General features: G+C 41.3%; 1 protein-coding gene across 1 annotated transcript; it reads left to right on the forward strand.

Moving 5' to 3' along the window:
* The first annotated feature begins 10,317 nt into the window (after positions 1-10,317).
* LOC147629537 (uncharacterized) lies at positions 10,318-17,412 on the forward strand. The gene is made up of 7 exons (XM_086812925.1): positions 10,318-10,418; positions 10,516-10,689; positions 10,752-10,829; positions 12,448-12,554; positions 17,023-17,102; positions 17,188-17,286; positions 17,368-17,412. Exons 1-7 carry the CDS (start codon positions 10,318-10,320, stop codon positions 17,410-17,412), a joined length of 684 nt encoding a protein of 227 aa, XP_086669051.1.
* The last annotated feature ends 2,254 nt before the right edge of the window (positions 17,413-19,666 follow it).

A 19,666-nucleotide genomic window follows, 5' to 3' on the forward strand; every position in this document is an offset into this window, starting at 1 on the left:
TCATGGTTGGCTCGTTTCGTGGGGATAAACTGTATCCCTGACTCGATTGGCCTTAGCTTGGCTTCATGAAGCCGTTGGCACTCTTTGACTAAGGCGCTGGCATCTTCAAGATTTCTTATTTCCTCGTCGGCATTGGGGTATTCACCAACCCTCTTAGGAGTTGTTGGTTGCTCTCTTTGCTCTTCTTGGTCCGACCCCTTGTGATTGATCCTTTGATCCCACTGTTCCTTCAATTGGGTGGATTTGTTGTCGATTGTATCTTCTTTGGATCTATCTTGGATTGTGACCCTTGTGTCACCCTTACCCACTTTTTTCACTCTTCTCCTACGGCCAGCTCAAGAAACAGTCACATCCGCTCGATTCTTTCCTGTGTCTCCTAATTGAGCTTGAGCTCTTGTTTTAGGACGTTGAGTGGTGTGATATTCCCAGGCTGTACACTAATGGTCTGGATGGTGGCCTGAATAACAGTAGAAGTCAAACCACTTGCACGGTATGGACAATCCTTGATCAAATGATCAATCCCACATTTAGTACATGTGAGTATTGGCATGTCATTGGGCGGAGCCGCCACTTGTTGGGATTGGTGTGTATGAACCATATTCTTGTTTGGGCACTCGGCGACTCGATGCCACCCTCCACAGCCAAAGCATTTTAGCGGTCCTCTTCTCAAGTTTGAGTTCATGTCCTTGCCCTTCCATTGTACCGTGGTTTGAAACATAGGTACTGGCATTATGTAGGACGTAATATTTTGGCGTGACCTCCACCATTTTCTCGTAGTACTCTCTACTAAGTTCTATTTCCCGCACCATATCAACATCTTCTGACGCGGCTCTTCAATCAATACTTGATTGATTTTAGCCTGTGGTGGTTGCGGTGGTAGAAGTGGTGGTGGCAAAGATGAAGTGTCTTGTACCCAAAACATCCTCCTAGGTAATTAGAAAGAGTTGGGTTGTCCAGCAGTAGCGGTGATCTGTACAGGTGGCGCAGGTAAAGCTAATGGGGCTGTAGTTGAGCAACATTTTGAAATTTGGGATATCTGCACATTGAAGTGTTATGATTTTCTAATTTTACACAGTGGGCACAATAGAGTAATGGCCTTGCTCTTAATTGTGGACACTCGGTGTGGTAATGTGATTTAATCTATGCATAGAGCACCACACCGATTCCCTGTAGGGGTAAAGATGATTATGCCCATGCCCAGATGTTTCTCTTCCCTCCCTTACTTTCAATTTCTCTAATATGGCATTACTAAGCTCATCCACTGTCATGTTTCTGACTTTCTTGCTTCGAGTTCCAATTTCTTGGTGGCTCGAGACACACGAAGTCGTAGTTCCGGTTTGCAGCAATTCCGACATATTATATTCATATTCGATTTCAAATTTGCAACATGCATCAAGAGTAGCAGGTCAAGCTAGTACTAGTAGGTAATCATGCATTTTGTGGTCTCTAATCCCTCTCCGGAAGCAAGGCAATAACTGATCACCAGTTAACCTCTCCTGAAGTTTGCACCTTGAATTTAATTGCTTAAGACAAGACACATAGTCTCTCATTGACTCAACTTCCTTTTGTTTGATATTATATAACTGTGCCACAGGGCTCCATCTGTCACCACTTCAGGTAAAACTTGGCACAAAAACGTTCTTGAGTCTTGTGAAGTTAACCTTATCCTTAGGTTTGAGGGTTTGGAACCATTGATGAGCTTTTCCTTCCAAGATCAGTGAGAAGGCATGAATCATTGTCACATCACATTTCCAAGGTCAGTGAGAAGGCATGAATCATTGTCACATCACTGACTGGCCCGCAGGTTTCACATGTGAATTCAAAAATCTCGACATGTTGGATAGGATCCACGTCCCTAGAGAATTTTCAGACAAGTTTGGAAATGATATGCAGTTTCATCTGGGAGGGTCGGGATTCTAGAGGAGTGCCTAGTTCTTTGACCATCCCCCAGCCCATCTTTGCCACCATATTTAGCAAGTCTGTCCTTGTGGCTGCATTAAGGTCCATGGTTGGATCTATCCTTGGCTTTTGAGGAATTGCTCCCCCCTTCCTAGACCTCGTCCCCTTCTTGTATTGGCTCTTTTAGGTATTTATGGTCCATGGGATGGTCCAGCCTCTGTACCTTGGAGTGACTCATCATTAGTCGCCTCCATACGTCATTGCAGAATCAGAAGTTCCATGTCTTGTAGGAACGTAGGGTGATTGATCATCTGCTCAATATCCTTTTTGGTGTACAGACGGCCCTCTCCTTCACCCACCACTCTTGCTAGGTTATCCTCCTCTTCTATGGTTGTAAACCCTTCCTCGGCTCTGGATTCCTCCTTTATGGGTTCCAAGTTTGGAATTTCTCCCTCATTTCTTCCCATAACCAATTATAGTTCCTTCCCTCGTGATTGGAGTGGGTTAAAACTTCCCGTTTCCTTTTGCTCAGCTCTCGCTCTTCGAGTATCGAGCTCTTGTTTCCTTAAGCTCCACCTAGCTCCATTTGAGGTCTTACTCTACTTCCTCGGTTGTGGGGAAGAATAATTGACCCATCTCTTAGCCACACTTTCTATGTCCCGTCTTATTCGGGGGGTGCTGGTATTCGACAACCTAGAATTCGACATTTGGAGATGGACACTTCTTGTCGTGGACCGAGTCTAGCGCTGGTTAATGAACCCATGCCCGCAGATTGCGCTTTTTCTTCATGACTGGATTGGAGACCAAAAAATCCCCGGGCGATATCAATATGATACCATTGGACCTAGTTAGGGAGGGTGGTTTCTCCTCTTCCCAAACCCAGTGTATCTCAGCCCTTCTTCCATGGACTCTTCGCTACTAGTTTCAACGGTGGTCAGGTTTCTTAAAACACTCAGGTGTGTGCTTGCGGAATGTCCTGATCCCACACTTCTTTGATAGGAAGATCCTGGGTGATTCGATGCACTATCGTCAGGTGTAAGATCGTCTCTGATTAGTTTTCTAGATCTTATGTGCATGTATGTACGATTTGATAAGCTACTTTTCGACCCAATTTGATTTTTCTTCCGACTCCATCGCTATGTTTTGAAGCCATGAAACTGTAGAGAATGGTTAACGACCTGAAAAGTTAAAAAAAGGTTCACAGCGTGAACATTATTTTGCACTTTCACGTGCTCAAAGATTTTTGCCTTTCGGGTCAGATCCTCTCTTTGATATAGGCTACCCTCTCTTACCGACCTTTGTGGCCTTGGCCTGACTATTCATTGGATTTGGCCAACCCATGAATCTGTAGAAAAAGTTCACATCGTGAACAAAAAAGGGTTCACGCCGTGAAGAATTTCAAAAGGTTTCACATCATAAAGATTTTTTGGAAACGTTCACGTTGTGAAAGTTTTGCTGAACTTTCACAGGATCAAAAATTTTGGTAGACTTCATGGCGTCAGAGGTGTCAGGATAAGGTTACCTATTTTTGACAAGGCAATCCTATGATTTTTGGCTTTAATTATAGCGCTGATTTCGGGAGCGATTCACGGCTTGAAGTTGCAGAAAATGTTCATGACATGAACATTTTTCCGCAGTTTCACGTGGAACTTTTCACGTCGAAAGTTATGATTTTGGGTGCGTAATACTTATCCAATTGATCCCAAATTGATTGTGCCACGCCTAAGGAATAGAATGCAAGTTCTTGGCACAGTCAATAGTTCTTTATGTTTTTATTTTTGTGAATTTAAAAAAAATAAGGAAAACAAAACAACACCGAGTATTCACATTGGTGCTTTCAATGATGCAAATATCAAAATTAACAAGAAAAAATAATGAAGTTCTATCCTAAGGCCACTCCACCACAAACATACACAACATCACAAAAACAAATTTCTCGTGATTTCTTTCTACCACACACTACTAGATTGCAAAGGCAATCATGAATCTTATGAAATGGGAGATGGAAGAAACAAAGGTGTTTCCCCGGTGGCGCCAAAAATGTTATGGGCTACCACATCTCCAAGAGGGAACTCAACACATTCACCTAAAGGATGAGCAATAGATCACAGCTGTTGTAGGGCACTTACCAATGCTTCAAACTTGAGTCCCTTGAGGCCTCCAAGCTTGCTTGTTAAGCTCTAACCTCCAAGCTCCACCTCCACGCTGTCACCGTAGAGTCGCTCACACCGTCACCGCATAAGGCAATCACTCTCTCATACAAGCATGAATCACACAATCATAAAAGAGAAACAATGCTAGAATGCTCTCTCTCTCTCTCTCTCTCTCTCTCTCTCTCTCTCTCAATCTCTCTCAAGACATAAGGGAGAGCTCTCTATATAGCACAAAGGGGATTGTGTCTTTCCATTATGAGAAAATGCCTTATATACGTTTGGCCCTTATTCACACTTGGGCACCCAAAATTTACTTACTAGGACTTGGGTAGCCAATATCTCATAATGTACAACTTTTGTAGTACCGTTTCATGACACTTATTAATATCCTCAATTGGAGGATCATGTTTGTTAATCTAAAATGGGATTAACAGAGAACAATGTGGTTATGCCACTTGTAGAACAACAATAACAGGCAGTTAGTGGGCCTTACAAGTCTCCTAGCAATGGAACTACTATTAGACCATGGTCAAGTAGGTGGAGATACAATGTCATGAAGTCTCCCACATCATTTGGTGAAAATGTAGGTGCTGAAAATTCAGCAAGCTCTCATGTCTCACGCAAGGGTAAAGAGAATATGGATCAACCTTTTGTGATGCTCGATGTATTGAGGAGGCATTCCTTTGATGGTGACTCTAATGGCTCAGAATAGAGCCTTGATGAGGAGTTTGGTATTTTAGGTTACGCATGGTGTACAAATGAAAAAAGCAATTTTGAAGACACCAAAAAGTGATCTAAGAGTACGCAAGTCTACAAGGATCAAATATCGTATTGACATATTGAGATATGATAGATATACAACTCATCATTATGCATATATGGTTAGAGTTATCTAAGAGATAGATCCCACATTCTTTGAGGAGGCACTTGGACATAAGAATTAGGAGGATGCCATGGACGAGGAAATGGTTGTGTTAGATGCTAACATGACATGGGATTTGGTGCCATTGCGTAAGGATAAGAAGGCAATTGGATGTAAATGGGTATTCAAAGTGAAGCACAATTTAGATGGGTCTATTGGCAAGTACAAGGCATGATTAGTTGCCAAAGGATATGCTCAAACACACAAGAGGACATCTATGTCATTACTTCTTAGAATGCATTCAAGGAGAAAATGAGAGATGCTTTTATGTCTAAATTACATGATGCTCAGAAAAACACCGAATGAGATAACCTTACTCAATCCAATAGTGTGCAAGACTTAATCATAAATTTTTGAAACTTATGCTCAAAGGACTTGATGCCGTTTACAATCATAAATTTGTGAAAGTTATGCCCTATGTCAAAGGACTTGATGCCGGTTATGAGACTGTGAAGTATATCAAAGGGTTGTCAAGGAGCGGATGTCAAAGCACAAATGCCGACCACCCTTGAAGAGGCAATGATGTTGGCCAAGATTTATGTAGAGAAATACCCTTCAAGAGGTGGATTAAAAGACCAAAAGAAGAGTGAAGCACCCCCTACTTTGGTCAAAACAAACCCAAATGCTTCATCAACCATGGCTATTCCTAGATACCCTACCGTCTATGAAAAAGATTGGACCAAGAAACATAACTTCAAATTCGGTAGTGGATCTACAAAGCCTTTGAGTGGTGATGGAAAGAATGTGGGTATCAACAAGACAAAGTCTGTCAAATAGGACTGCTTAAATGAGTTAAGAAGCAAGGGGCTATGCTTCAAATGTGGTGAGAAATGGGATAAGGAGCATGCAAAGACTTGCAAGGTGAGAGGTACAAGTCTTAATGTCATTCTTACCAAAATGGAAGAGGAGAAGAATAATGAACTTAAAGATTATGCGGAATGCAATGATACCATTGAGGATGAAGAGGATTGTGATCTTGGTGGTGAGTTTCCTTCCAACCCCGATGGTGATCATTGTGGGAATCATGAAGAGTATGATGATGGACTACCTTCTCCTATGTGTGCTCTGGATGATTCATGCAAGGATGCCATCATTTTCACTCTATCACATGATGCTTATGTGGGATGCAAAAAATGCAAATACATTGAGGTTGAAGACCTACATCAATGGAAGGGTGGCATATGTTCTTGTGGGAGTACACATAGTTTTTCCAATGCCAAATCTCTACATAACTTGAGATTACAACCCTTATCTTTGTCTTCCATGCATGCTATTCAAGTGGCTAATGGTGCCAGAATGCAATGTGTGCCGGGATGTGGACTTCATGTTTGACAAAGAGGTCACTTGCAAAGCAAATTTTTTAATCATGGAAATGGGTCCAATTGATGTCATCTTGGGATGTGCTTGGTTGTCCACTCTTGGGACAATTGCCATGAATATTCAAAAGGGATTCATGAGTTTCATGCATGCCAAGGAGATGGCCACTTTGAGAGAAATTAATGGTTCAAAGCTAACACTCATTAATGCCACACAACGTAAGAGAGAATTGAAGAAAGTGGGCCACATATATGTTTTACAACTTTCCAATGATGTTGTCAATGCAAACAATGAGCAAGTTGTGGATAGTGATATGGCAAAGCTTTTAGAACAGTATCGAAATCTGTTTGACATGTCAAAGTTCCTACTTCCAAAGAGGGAAGTGGACCATGCTATTGAGCTTGAGCCAAATGCAAAGGCCGTGAACAAACCACCATATTGGCGTTCAAAGATTGAGTAAGATGAACTGGCCAAGCAAGTGCGAGAGTTATTTGGCATGGGTCGGGAAAACCTAGTCATTCTCCATTTACATCACTAGTCCTACTAGTAGTGAAGAAGAAAGACGGCACTTTCCGCATTTGTTTTGACTATAGGGATGTCAATAAGATTACCATGAAGAATAGATAGCCTATTCGAAGGGATAGATGATATCTTGGATAAGCTCAAGGGTGCATGCTACTTTTCCAAGATTGATTTGAGATCGGGCTACCACCAAACAAGGATGAAGGAGGGAGATGAGCATAAAATAGCTTTTATAATCGAAAGGGGTCTATTTCACTATATGGTTATGCCTTTTGGTTTATGCAATGCTCCGGTGACCTTCCAAGATTTGATGGATAAGGTGTTGCAGCCCTATCTTTTCAAATCAGTGTTGGTCTTCTTTGATGATATATTGGGGTATAACAAAAGCAAAGAAGGGCTCTTAAAGCATGTACGAGAGGTTTTGGATGCATTAAGGGCACATTAATTGTATGCCAAAGAGAGCAAATGCACTTTCATGGCGAGTGAAGTGGAATACCATAGACACATTGTGGGCAAGGCTGGTATTAGGGTGGATTCTAAGAAGGTGGAATGCATCAAAAATTGGCCAATGCCCTCCAATATCACACAATTAAGAGGATTATTGGTGGGTCTCACATCCTTCTATATAGGAGGTTTATTGAGAGAGATGCTCAAATTGCAACCCCAGTGAGACAAGAAGGAAGCTTTCTTTTGGGATGCTATTGCTCATAAGAGTTTTGAAGAGCTCAAAAGAATGATTACTTCAGTCCTCCCTATTCTTGTATGTTGAGATTTTTCAAAACCATTTACTGTGAGGGCGGATCCATGTGGAAGAGGAATCGGGGCCATGTTATACCAAGATCATGGGGTGATTGCATTTGAGAGTCGAAAGTTGAGTGACAAAGAGATGTAGCTGCATGTCTATGATCAAGATATGATAGTGATTTTGCATGTAGTCAAGAAGTGGCATCATTATCTTTATGGGACCAAGTTCTATGTGTGTAGTGATCATAGGGTGCTCAAATATTTCTTGTGTCAACCTACACTCTTGCCAAAGAAAAGAAGATGGGTTGCTATGCTCCAAAACTATGATTTTGATATCACCTACACAAAAGGGAAGGACAATGTGGTTGCTAATCCATTATGTAAAATGTGGGAATGTTCATTGGCAGTCATATCGGAGCTTCATAAGGATTGGATAAAGGATCTACAAGAGGAATATTTGTTGGATGAGGATTTAGCCCAAATGATGCAGAAATTACAGCATGGTGCATGTGATTATTTGCCTCATTCTACCATGCATAATGACCTATTGTACTTCAAAGATAAGGTCTATCTTGTTCCCAACTCAGCTTTCAAGCAAAAGGTGTTGGATAAGATGCATTCTTCACTCATGGGGCAGGTAACATGGGCTTGTTTAAGACATATGATGATGGAGTGAGAAAGAGGTTCTATTGGAAAGGGTTATGGTAGGACGTGCATGAATATGTATCAAAGTGTTTGCATATCAAATGAATAAGGATCCCACACATAAGGAGGGTGGTTTACTTTAGCCCTTACCCATTCTTCATTACCGATCTTCCTATTACTACTAGGAGGGGATGGGATAGCATCTATGTGGTGATGGACCGCTTAACAAAGGCAATCCATTTCATACCCACTAACATCAAGCATACGGTAGCTAAGGTAGCTCAATTCATGAAGAATGTATTCAAGTTACATGGGATGCCACAACAAATAGTGAATGACCGGGATGTTAGGTTTATGAGTGGTTTTTGGTGCACACTATTTGAGAGCATGGGAACAAAATTGGAACCTTTTACCACTTATCATCTTGAGACTGATATGGTAAAACCGAGAGGGTAAACAAATGGTTGGAGACCTACTTGAGACATTATTGCTTTGAGACTCAACATGCTTGGGATCAGTGGTTGCATTTGGTGGAGTTTGCTTATAACAACACTTATCATACTAGGATGGGGATGTCTCCATTTGAACCGATGTATGGATACAAAGTCAATCTTTCCATGATGGTCTTCAAGCATGATGATGTGAATCCAAGTGCTAAAGAAGAAGTGGAAAAGTTACATATGCTACTCCAACAATCCAAAGACAACATTAAGAAGTCTCAAGAGAGGATGTAGCACTATAGCGATGCCCATACAAGACCTTTCAAATTCAAGGAGGGGAATCTTGTTTTCTTGAGGATTCCCAAGAGTAGATATGGTTCACTCAAAGGCAATGCAAATACAAAGCTTGCACACCACTATTATGGGCCATAGAAAGTGTTGAGGAAAGTTGGTGAAGTGGCTTATCAACTTTTTCTTCCTTCAACTACTCGAATCCATGATGTATTCCATGTTTCTAACTTGAAGGCATACTTGGGGTCAGATGTGCAAGTTATGGATGAACTTCCTCCCATGAATGAGGAAAGTCTGTGCTCGAGAATCTTGTGGGCAAGAGGGAAAGAGTGCTTTACAACCGTACAATGGTGGAGTAATTGGTCAAATGGAAGGGTTTACCTCTTGAGGAGATTACTTGGCAGCCCCATCTCCATGTTGGATGGTTTCCAAGGGCTATTGGATGCATATGGAGGTCAATGAATGGGTCATCTATGAAAAACATGCTTGCTGGAATTTTCTGTTATGACCAGTTTTAGGAGCCCCATTGATGTTGGAAGTGAGTTCACATGCATCTATGTTCCTCCAGAACCATTCCTTCTCTTCCATTTCCTAACAAGCCATGGAATCCCCACTAACATAAAAAAACTGCAAGACAAGACGTCCCATTAGAGCTTGAGATGGGCATAAGATTGAGGAAAGTTTGCTTCAATGTAGCCAAGAATCCATGGAAAGTTTGGGATCTCCAAGATTTGGATTAATTATGATTAGTAAAAGTGATTAGCTACCACATTAGTATTATAATTGGTATTTATACTTGGTTGTGGGTTCACACTTATTAAAATGTGCCTAGGCCCAAGCCTTAGGCCCTTGGTCCCTAGTTCCCACTTATTCCTTGGCCCATGGCCCCTTATTAACAAGTATATCCATGGTTTGAAATAACCCCTTTGTTACAAACCATTCCCACCCATTGCTTTCATCCTCGAAATCGTAGCATTCAGCTCTTGGAATGGTTGAACATCATCACACCATGTATAAGCATCAAACCATGAAATCACCATCATATAAATGGCTGAAATTCTGTCCATGAGGGCATTCTATGTAGGCTCAGCTTCTATGTTAGGCGTGTCCCTATGGCAAGATCATTGTGAAAGTATGTGACGAGGACTTTCTCCCACATGTTTTTCTTCTAAAGATCAAACAAGTGCTCTGAGACCAATTGGGCAAGCCGATTCACAAATGAAGTACATGTTGAATTAATAGGTAAAACCTAGTTCTATCCTGCAGGGGACGTGGTCTCCTAAATGACTCTTAAAATTGAATCACCCATAGTGTGATAGAACTATTTTGGGAAACCTCTATTCTTGATTCTTAGAAACAACACTTTTTTTCCCATTTATGCATTATGTCTCAAAGATTTAACTTGCTCATTGAGGTTGACATCAACCTTGTCGACTCAATAACAACTGAAAAAGCATCCACTAAGACCATGAACCTATTCTTTATGTGGGTTTCTTTTTACTTTTCGTGCATGCCCATTTTAGAATAGCATTGTTGTTCTTGATTTCAAAAACAAACGTTGTATTTTTTAAAATTTGCAGAGGTGGTTGGAAAATACACTAACAAAAGACGTGCTTGAAAAGGTTTGGTTTTTTGACAGTTTGTGGTATGACTTTCTTAAGTCAGGTCTCCATGAAGATAGCAAAAAGGTTCAAAACTACTTTGGGTGTGTGGATGTGAGAAAACACTTGTTTTGTAGGTATGTTTTAAAAATTGTGTTCTTGCAAAAAGTCATATCTTTTTGTGTGATTTTAAGTCTTAATTCTTTTCTCTTTGAAGGGATCATTGGGTATTATTTGTGCTATATAATAACACAATAAAAAAACTTGTAATATTGCCATGGGAGGATCATGGAAGGCACTTGTAGTATGGGTTACATGTGAGATAATTGTGCTGAGTTGGGACATTGGAATTCATAAACGTGTACATGGTGACATGGTGGTAACAGGTTTTTTCCCCGAGCAAATGGTGGTAGAGGGTGATTCCTTTGCAACCTCCCAGCTCAAAAACAAAACAAAAACAAAACAATTCATAAACGTGTACATATGAAAGTGATATATGGAGGAGATTATGAAAAATCATTCACCGACATACAAAGGGTCTTTCCACAGAAAAAAAGTCTACATCCAGAATAATGAGGAGTACTCAAGGACATGATGATAAGGCCTACTAGTCGGTTTACATGTTAGCTCATGACATTGTCTGATAGTATGCATCAAAATGTTTCAAGTTTGAGCTTAGATGGAGCTGACTAATATTGAAGGCAACTGTAGTGTGGTATATATCACAATTGTGCAGTATAGGAATATTGGAAACTCTGGACACCAACTCAAAGAAGATTTCCTTTAATTCCTTGTCGAGATCTTTGCCTCATCAGTATCTACCTAATATCCATAGGTAAGACCAATGCAAGGGAAGTTATTATATTTTGTCTTATTTCATGCTTTCTTGCTTTTCTTATCATTGTTATCATTATTTTTAGGGCACTTCAAATCATGGCTTTACTAAGGAAACCCTACCCTATCTGTGTCGTAGGAAGTTGCTTATCCACCAAGCTCGAGCATGGCTCAAGAGCTCCGTCATAGCCACTCGTCACCGCCGTCCTCCCGCACACGTCACACCGAGGCGGTTGCTCTAATCCAATGGGTGATGCAAGCTCTCACGCAAAGATCGTGTGGGATCTCCGCACGAAAGAGGATCGTGTTGGTTAGCCATTGGAGCTCTAGGATCTTGGGTGGATAGGAGTGGTAGTCAATGGCGAGGATCCATAGGTGTTGAGCCGAAGAAGAAAATTTGGTTAGGATTGATTAGACATGAAGCGCAATTATTCAAGTGCATTAGGGGTGAATAAGAAGATCCAGGCAATGGGTTGTACCATTGACTAGGATTGTGCCCACCATGGTCCCCCCATCTAGAGATGTACCTGGATGGCTATTAATGATGAAGATTTATGCGGTGTGTGTGCATAGGACAAAGCCCAGTGAGATTTGCAGGTGTTGTGCATGGGTTGTTTTTTGTTTAACATGTGTTTATTGGTCAGCATCCCTAAAGAGGGTTTTGTATTGAGTGGCCCATGTGGCTAGAGTTGTGAGCTACCTTTGAGTTTATCTTTGAGTGGTTGGATAAGCTCAGCCATGTGTAGCACTGTCCCTTGGTTTGGTGATGAAGTCAAGGGGCAAGGTGGAGCTTTGTGGATGAGGCTCCGTGGGTTAAAATGGTTGGGCAAATTAATCTTTGGAGTGCCCATGTGTTGGATATGGGCAAGTCCGGAAGATTTTGTGGAGGAGGAGGGGACTTGCATGCCTGTTGGTCACCAAACCATCTTTTTCGATTGGGCAGGTACTATGTGGTGGGTGTGGTTTGGATGAACTGCTAAGGGGTATGCCTTGGGAGCCAAATGATAAAATTTGCATCATGGAATCCTTGGGATTCTAAGAGACATTTGGGCACCCACCAGCGCTGATGAGTGATGAAGGTTCGTGGTTGGCAAGGCTTCCAGCTTTTTTGTCGATGAGACTTTGAGTTATGAGGTGGTTGTCGACGTGGAGAAGAGGCTTTTGATTGTGGCTTGGGAAGCCACAGGCATGTGTTGCCTTTATGGAAGCCTTGTGCTTTGAGTACATTGGTAAGCACCTAGCATTGTTAGCTTCGTTGTGCTTGGGGTTGCCGAACTTGTGGTTATGGGTCCTTTTGTCGTGGCTTCTTGGGAAGTTGTGGTGGATGAGCACAAGCAGCATGCTTGGGTAGCCAGAGGCGATTGTTGCCTTCATAGTAGCCTTGTGCTCACAGGTGGTTGGGGACTAGCCAACATTGAAGCTTTGTCTTAGGGTTGGTGCGTGTTGGCTTAGTTGTCTTTTTGCGCTTAGGTTTTAGAGATGGTTGTTTGGGATCCATATTTTGTGTAGCCATCGTAGAATCCCTAAGCGGCAAGAAGATTCTTTGGCACCCACCATTGATTGTCATGATAAAGATACGAGGTCAAGGTGCTTGCAGTGGGGGTGGTCGAGATTGTAGAGTTGAGGGGCAATGTCGACGAACGAGGCTTGATTGTCATTGGTGGATGGTGTCGATAGTGGCTGATCGATTAGCTTAGGTAAGGCATGGGGTGGGGGAATAGGGGAGACTGCCAGTGATGAGGAGGGGGCATGAGGTGGTAGGGCAGTCTAAGGTGAGGGTGTGTGGATGATTTCCTCTTAGGGACACAAGAGGACGATGGCCTTTTTGCCGTTGATTTCCATGGTAGCCATTTCTTCACGCCAATTGATTTGACAGTGAGTGGCATCAATCCACTCTTTTCCAATGATAATTCGGCCTTAGAGTGCCCCTACATCAATGATATGAAATCTGCACTCCAACTGGTTATTTTCAATAGAAATTTTAGGAATGAAAGACCCAACACTCATTAAACGCATTTCATGTGAAATTTGAATATAAGTGTTTTCTTTTGTTAGTGTGGGTTTTCCAAGAGCTTTCCATGCCTCCAAGAATATGAGATTGGGGTGGAGCATAGGATATATGTGGTCTTGCCACCATTGTAGACTATTATCGGTCAGAAATCCAATCCATATTCATGGTGGGTTGAGTTCTGGTGGTAGTTCTAGGGCAGTGGAAGACTTACCAGTTATTGTGGGGGGTACCCTTTGTAGAAGCAGTTGGTGGGGGTAGAAGATCATGCACTCCCCATCCTAGCGCAACTGTTACCTTGCCTTGGGGAAGCTTGAGGGTAGCTGTAGCTATGGACCTAATTGGGATCTTTCCATAAGCAATGGGGTTTGCCTGAAGAGGCAACAGTTGGAGTGGAAAGATGGGCACTAGAGAAGGTCATGGTGGCACCATGTGTGAGTCGTGAGTTTGTGGTGGTGCCACCAATAAGGTTTGGGGCCCGAGAGAAGAGGCAGGTAATGTTACAAATGAGCTGTGGGGTGGCATCAGTGCGGTGGCCAATTGCATGGAACAGCTTTCTCGCATGTTGTCATCGAGAAAGATCACAATTTGCACGCCTAATCAAAGATGGAGGGCTCCTTGACCAACATGTGGTCGTGAAGCTGTGAATTGTGCAAGCCCAAGAGAAATCCATTAATTTCTTATCACTCAAATTTTTCCTCTCTTCGCAACGCGAATCAAGGTACTTGACGTGTGCGATGTAGTCGATTAATGTTTCCTCTGGTTTTTGTTCCAATTGGAACAGTTGGATGATGGGGCTCCATTTGGGCCCGTAGGGTGCAAATCCGAGAATGAAGGCCTCCCTCACTGCGTTGAAAGCACTTTTATGCTGAGGGTCCAAGGATTGAAACCATTGCACGGCCTTGCCTTCAAGGTTGAGTCCAAGGAGATGGACTTTGGTTCCATCGTCAAAAATTTCAAATGCCTGACCGATTTGATTAAAGACCTCGATGTGGTATATGGGGTCTCCAACTCCATGGAATTTTAGCAGAAGTTTGAAAATTTTTACTTACATAGGTTTTGTATGTGATGTTTGTGGGTGTAAGTGTTGTGACACTCCCCTTCCTAGAGCTTGTGCTAAGCTTGGAATGTCAAGTTGTGGCGTAAGGGGAGGTGTTGCAACGGTGGGGGGTGGGAATAGATCTGTGTGGTGGATAGAGAAGAGGATATGTGAATGTGCTCGGGGCGTCTATCCACGCTGGGGTGCATGTAGGGAGAGTCCTCACTAGATGAGGACTCTTCAAAGATCGTTTCGCCCTCCCGGCTAAGTATGGGTGGCATGGCGACCACATGTGAATGAGCAATTGAGGCCAGGGTGCCGCCGAATGGAATGGAGGCATTGGGGGCATTCGACCATGAACTAAAGGTGTTCATGGTGTGCGGGTAAGGTTAAAGAAGCTTCAACAGTGCGTGCGTAGGCCCGAAATATGAGTTTTAGCTCACTTTTGCCTTGCATGTGAACGCATCCTTAAGGTAAAAAATGGTCTTTTGAGGTGTTTTATATGCATGTAAAAATGACCCTAGTGAGTCAGGGAGCTAGACCAAAAGCACCTCTAAAGATATGGAAATTTTAAAAAAAATTTACAAAATTAAAAATTACTTTTTTTTGGGTTTGGCACGATCGTACGCTCACAAGTGAACGCCCGTGGCTTTAGGTTGGAACGGCCGTTTAAATTCTTGTAACTTTTAAAAAAAATTAAGCCTTTTTTTTGGTTTGGTATGGCCGTACACTCACAAGTGAACGACCATCCGAATTTTTTTTACTTTTCTTTTGAAAAAAAAAGTTTTTTTGGGGGGTTCGGCACAGTCGTACACTTACAAGTGAATGCCCGTGGCTTTAGGTTGGAAAACGGTCGTGTGGCAAGTATGGAACGATGGCCGTGGGCAAATTTGAATTTGAAATTTTGGATTTGAATTTGAATTTCAAATTAGAGGGAAGTGAATGGGAGACAACTAAGACCCCCTCTTTAATGCTAGGTGGGTGGGATCGAGCTAAAGTTAGAGACTACCTCTAAATTAGTGGATTTTGACTAATTTAGAGGTCTTCTAGCTTAAAGATTAATTCTCTTAATCCCACTATTATTCACTCGTTAATCCTCTTCTTTGCCCTCAAATTACTCCTAATTGGTGAGGAGTTTAAGCATGGAGATTTGATAGGTGGATTAGCAATGTTTATGTTAATCCAAAGATATGATTATTCCAAAATAATTTCACTAATTAGGTCACTAATTAATCCAGTCAAAAGTGGAAAAATTAGATAAAAGAGACCAAATTAGTGCTAATTCTTGCTAATTAGGGCCTAATTGGAGTGAACTATGCATAGATTTGAGTCAAGGCAAGTTTTTAGAACACTAATGTCACTTCAATTAGTCTAATTTAAGTTCACTAATCACACTAACCAATAGGTTAGTGATAATTAGTAAAAAATTAAGAGATAATTTATGGTTTTTTTGTTTGATTAGTGTTCTCTCTAGTAATGCTAACCTACCTAAGCAAAGGAATCAAGCAAGAAAAATAAGATTAAGCTAAAAATTAACAAAAAGAGTCTAGGTTTAAATAAAAATCCTCTTGATTAGGCTCTCTAATCACCTAAATCATAAGTTTTTTTAACTCAAACAAGTGATAATCCTACTCTCTCTTGATTAGGCTCTCTAATCACCTAAATCACGATTAGGCTCTCTTGATTAGGCTCTCTAATCACCTAAATCACGAGTTTAATTACTCAAACAAGCGATCATCCTACTCTAAACACAAAGCTATACATGAATCTTAACAAAAACATCAAAACAACCAAACAAAACATCAAAATACAACAAAAATTAAAAAATCACATGCCAAAGAGCCTACCTGTTCGAATCAAAGATGGCGTAGATAGGTAGTGGATGGCGCTGCCCGGCAGCAGAGCGGCACCAAAAATGTTAAGGAAACCCTACCCTAATTGTGTTGTGGGAAGTTCCCTATCCGCCGAGCTCGAGTATGGCTCAAGAGCTCCACCATAGCCGCTCGTCATCATCGCCATCCTCCTGCACTCGTGGTGTCACATCGAGGCGGTTGCTCTAATCTGACAGGTGAGCAAGCTCTCTCATCACGAAGATCGTGTGGGATCTCCACGAAAGAGGATCATGTTGGTTAGACTAATAACGAGAGAGAGAGAGAGAGAGAGAGAGAGAGAGAGAGAGAGAGAGAGAGAGAGAGAGAGAGAGAGAGAGAGATGAAGCAAGAGGGAACAAGTCACTTCCAAACCCTAACCCTAAGCACACCACACATGCTAGATTAGAGTTGCAAGAGAGAGGGAGAGAGAGACACACTCCACTTGTCTTGCATAAATGGGAGAATGAGTTACAAACAAGAGAACTTGGCTTTTATAGTTGCTCGTCGGGAGTAAGTGACCCGGGGCACCCAAAACATAGTTACAAGGCTTTTCTTTATGGTTTGGCCAACTGACCAAGATCCTCTTGTATGTCCTTTGAAGCTCAATACTTAGGAGCATCTTTAGGGCATTTCTCTCATCAAATAAAGGGATTTACAATATAGCACGGGCGTCCATTACATAAGTGTTCCGACATAGTTGTCATAGGAATGTGTTAACCAATATGTGGTTAACAAGCTCCAAATTGTTCGGATCCCTCTTTGAAACAATTTATGGAGAGTCCTAGAAAGACTCTAGCACCATTAGAGACACCACAAGTATGGCAAAGAACTTGAAGCTGTTGTTAACGTGAGCTCACATCTATTCTAAGATAGCGTTGTTACTAACACAATTCATTGTTAGGTTCCACTACAGCCAAACTCCTTTGATTGTGGCTTTTATGTGATGACATACATGAAGCGTCTTGTTGAGGGTGCTTATGGCAAAAGGTTTAAAAGTTGGGTAGGTATCTAAGAACAAATGTACTTGCAATATCTTATTAATAAGATAAAAAGTACCTAACTTTCTCTATTTTGTGTGCAGCTAACTAAGACATGGTTTAAGCGCACGAGGATGTGGAGAAGCTGAAGAAGGACCTTGCCGTTTAGGCTAAGGAGGCCTTGAACATAGGAAACAAGTGTTGGATATGATAACTAAGCTATGAAGATTGATCAAAACATACTCAAGGTGGATCAAAGATTGTACAAGACATCATGAAGATGAGGGACAAAAATTGGTATATGCAGAAAATTGATATGAGATTAACACAAGAAGACACTAATTGTGATTAGACATGAACCAAACTTACATAATATCTTGATCATGACTTGTACCTTATTTAGAGACTCCTCTACCCTATTTTTAGTTGCATGAGTTGCATGAACAACATGCACCAACCATTTGTAGGCTTTACACACCACAACCACTGACCACTAGCCTATCCACCACATATTAATTTGGACTAAGGAGTTGGGATTAGATTTATCCAACAATCCCCCCTTAAGACCAACTTCTTACAAAACATAAATCAAGTCTAACAAACCTCCTTGACACAATGAGTAAGAGCCCCCCCTTAACAACAACATAGGGTAGTGTATTGTCCTCTACAACTTGTCTAGTTGGAACAACATAAGTCTTGACTCAACCACATACATGACATAATCTAAAAAGCATACTCCTCATCTACATCTTTTATACTGAGACTAGAACAAAGATTTGTTTCTTCTTGTTGGTTGACTTCTTCAACCACATGTGCCTTTGCTTGCTTTTGATCTTTTTGGTAGCACTTTGAGGATGGATGATTGGTCTTTCCACAATACTCACAAGGATATTTGGAGAAACAATCCTTAGTAAGATGATTTGTATGACCACAAATAGTACACTTCTTCTTTGCCGATGTCATAGTAACAGTATATGCATAAGGATCTATCACATCCTTTGTAATCTTCTTGTCTTCTTCCTGCAAAGAATTTATGATACTTTCCAAAGAAGGGACTGGCTCCTTCTCTTTAAGTACCGTCACAATTTGTCTAAAGCTTGAAGGTAAGCTTTTAAGCAAGATAGCAATTGCATCTTCTTTAGGAACAGGAGATTTAACATAAACCAACTATGTCATTAAGCTCTTCAACCTGTTAATCAAAGCTGCTAAATTTTCATTACTCTCCATGGTTAGATCAAAGAGTTGCATCTTCAAACTGATCTTGGAATGCTTTGCCTTTGCACCAAAAGTACGTTCTAATAATTCCCAAGCTTCCATAGCTGACTCAACATCATCAATATAATGAATAAAATCATCTCTAAAGCAGTAATGATAATACCAAGTGCTTGTTCATCTTTTGCTTGAAGTGCAGCTGTTGTAGCTCTTGTAACTACAGCAGAAATACCTGCTTCATCTTTAGTAAGTGGCTTGACCATACTCCACAGATTTTTCTTCATGAGGTAGCCCTTCACCTTGATTTGCCAGGTATGGAACCCAGTTCCGTTGAATTTGTCGGGGAATTTGGAACTCATGATGATAAAATATGATGATTAATGTTGAAAACTTGCTCACATAGATGATTTAAGCCCAAATAGTAAAAATATCATCAATATAAATCAAAATTGGTATCACCATGTTGGAGGAGCAAAAATTACAGAAAAGGGGCGACTAGAAATTAGCTCCGTACAGCAGCTACAGTGCACCAAATAGCACAAGATTTGAGATGCTGAATCTTCACTTGATGCATTTACATCACCTCAAAGAAATTGGCGCAATTTGTACGGACGGCGACGAATGGCTGCGTTGAACAAGAATCGACGTGCACTGATGGCGATGAGAAATTCGCGCTGCTGCGATGGAATTGGACGTTGATCTTCGAATTGTAGCAAGAGTGGGAGCAAAGCTAAGAGCTTATATCAAAAGATTAGGGTTTCATCCACTCAGGTGTAAGCATGGAAGCAAACTACAACAAGTGGTTCAAATAGTAAAAAACTGGCTATGGTGATTAAGAAATTAATTAGGGTTTTTTCTAATAAACTAAATCTAATTGAGTCAAGCTCTGATACCAAATGTTGGATATGATAACTAAGCTATGAAGATTGATCAAAACATACTCAAGGTGGATCAAAGATTGTACAAGACATCATGAAGATGAGGGACAAAAATTGGTATATGCAAAAAATTGATATGAGATTAACACAAGAAGACACTAATTGTGATTAGACATGAACCAAACTTACATAATACCTTGATCACGACTTGTACCTTATTTAGATACTCCTCTACCCTATTTTTAGTTGCATGAGTTGCATGAACAACATGCACCAACCATTTGTAGGCTTTACACACCACAACCACTGACCA

This window comes from Cibotium barometz, chromosome 18, assembly GCF_041138505.1.
Source record: "Cibotium barometz isolate CiBa-2024 chromosome 18, ASM4113850v1, whole genome shotgun sequence".
NCBI classification, from domain to species: Eukaryota; Viridiplantae; Streptophyta; class Polypodiopsida; order Cyatheales; family Cibotiaceae; genus Cibotium; species Cibotium barometz.

What these genes read in the sequence shown, in the direction of transcription:
- LOC147629537 (XM_086812925.1), top strand. Translation starts at nt 10,318, where the DNA reads ATGTCTCAAAGATTTAACTTGCTCATTGAGGTTGACATCAACCTTGTC. An exon ending in CCATGGGAGGATCATGGAAG is followed by an intron (nt 10,830 to 12,447) that starts GCACTTGTAGTA and finishes TGAGTGATGAAG; the next exon opens with GTTCGTGGTTGGCAAGGCTT. An exon ending in GCAAAAGGTTTAAAAGTTGG is followed by an intron (nt 17,287 to 17,367) that starts GTAGGTATCTAA and finishes TTTTGTGTGCAG; the next exon opens with CTAACTAAGACATGGTTTAA.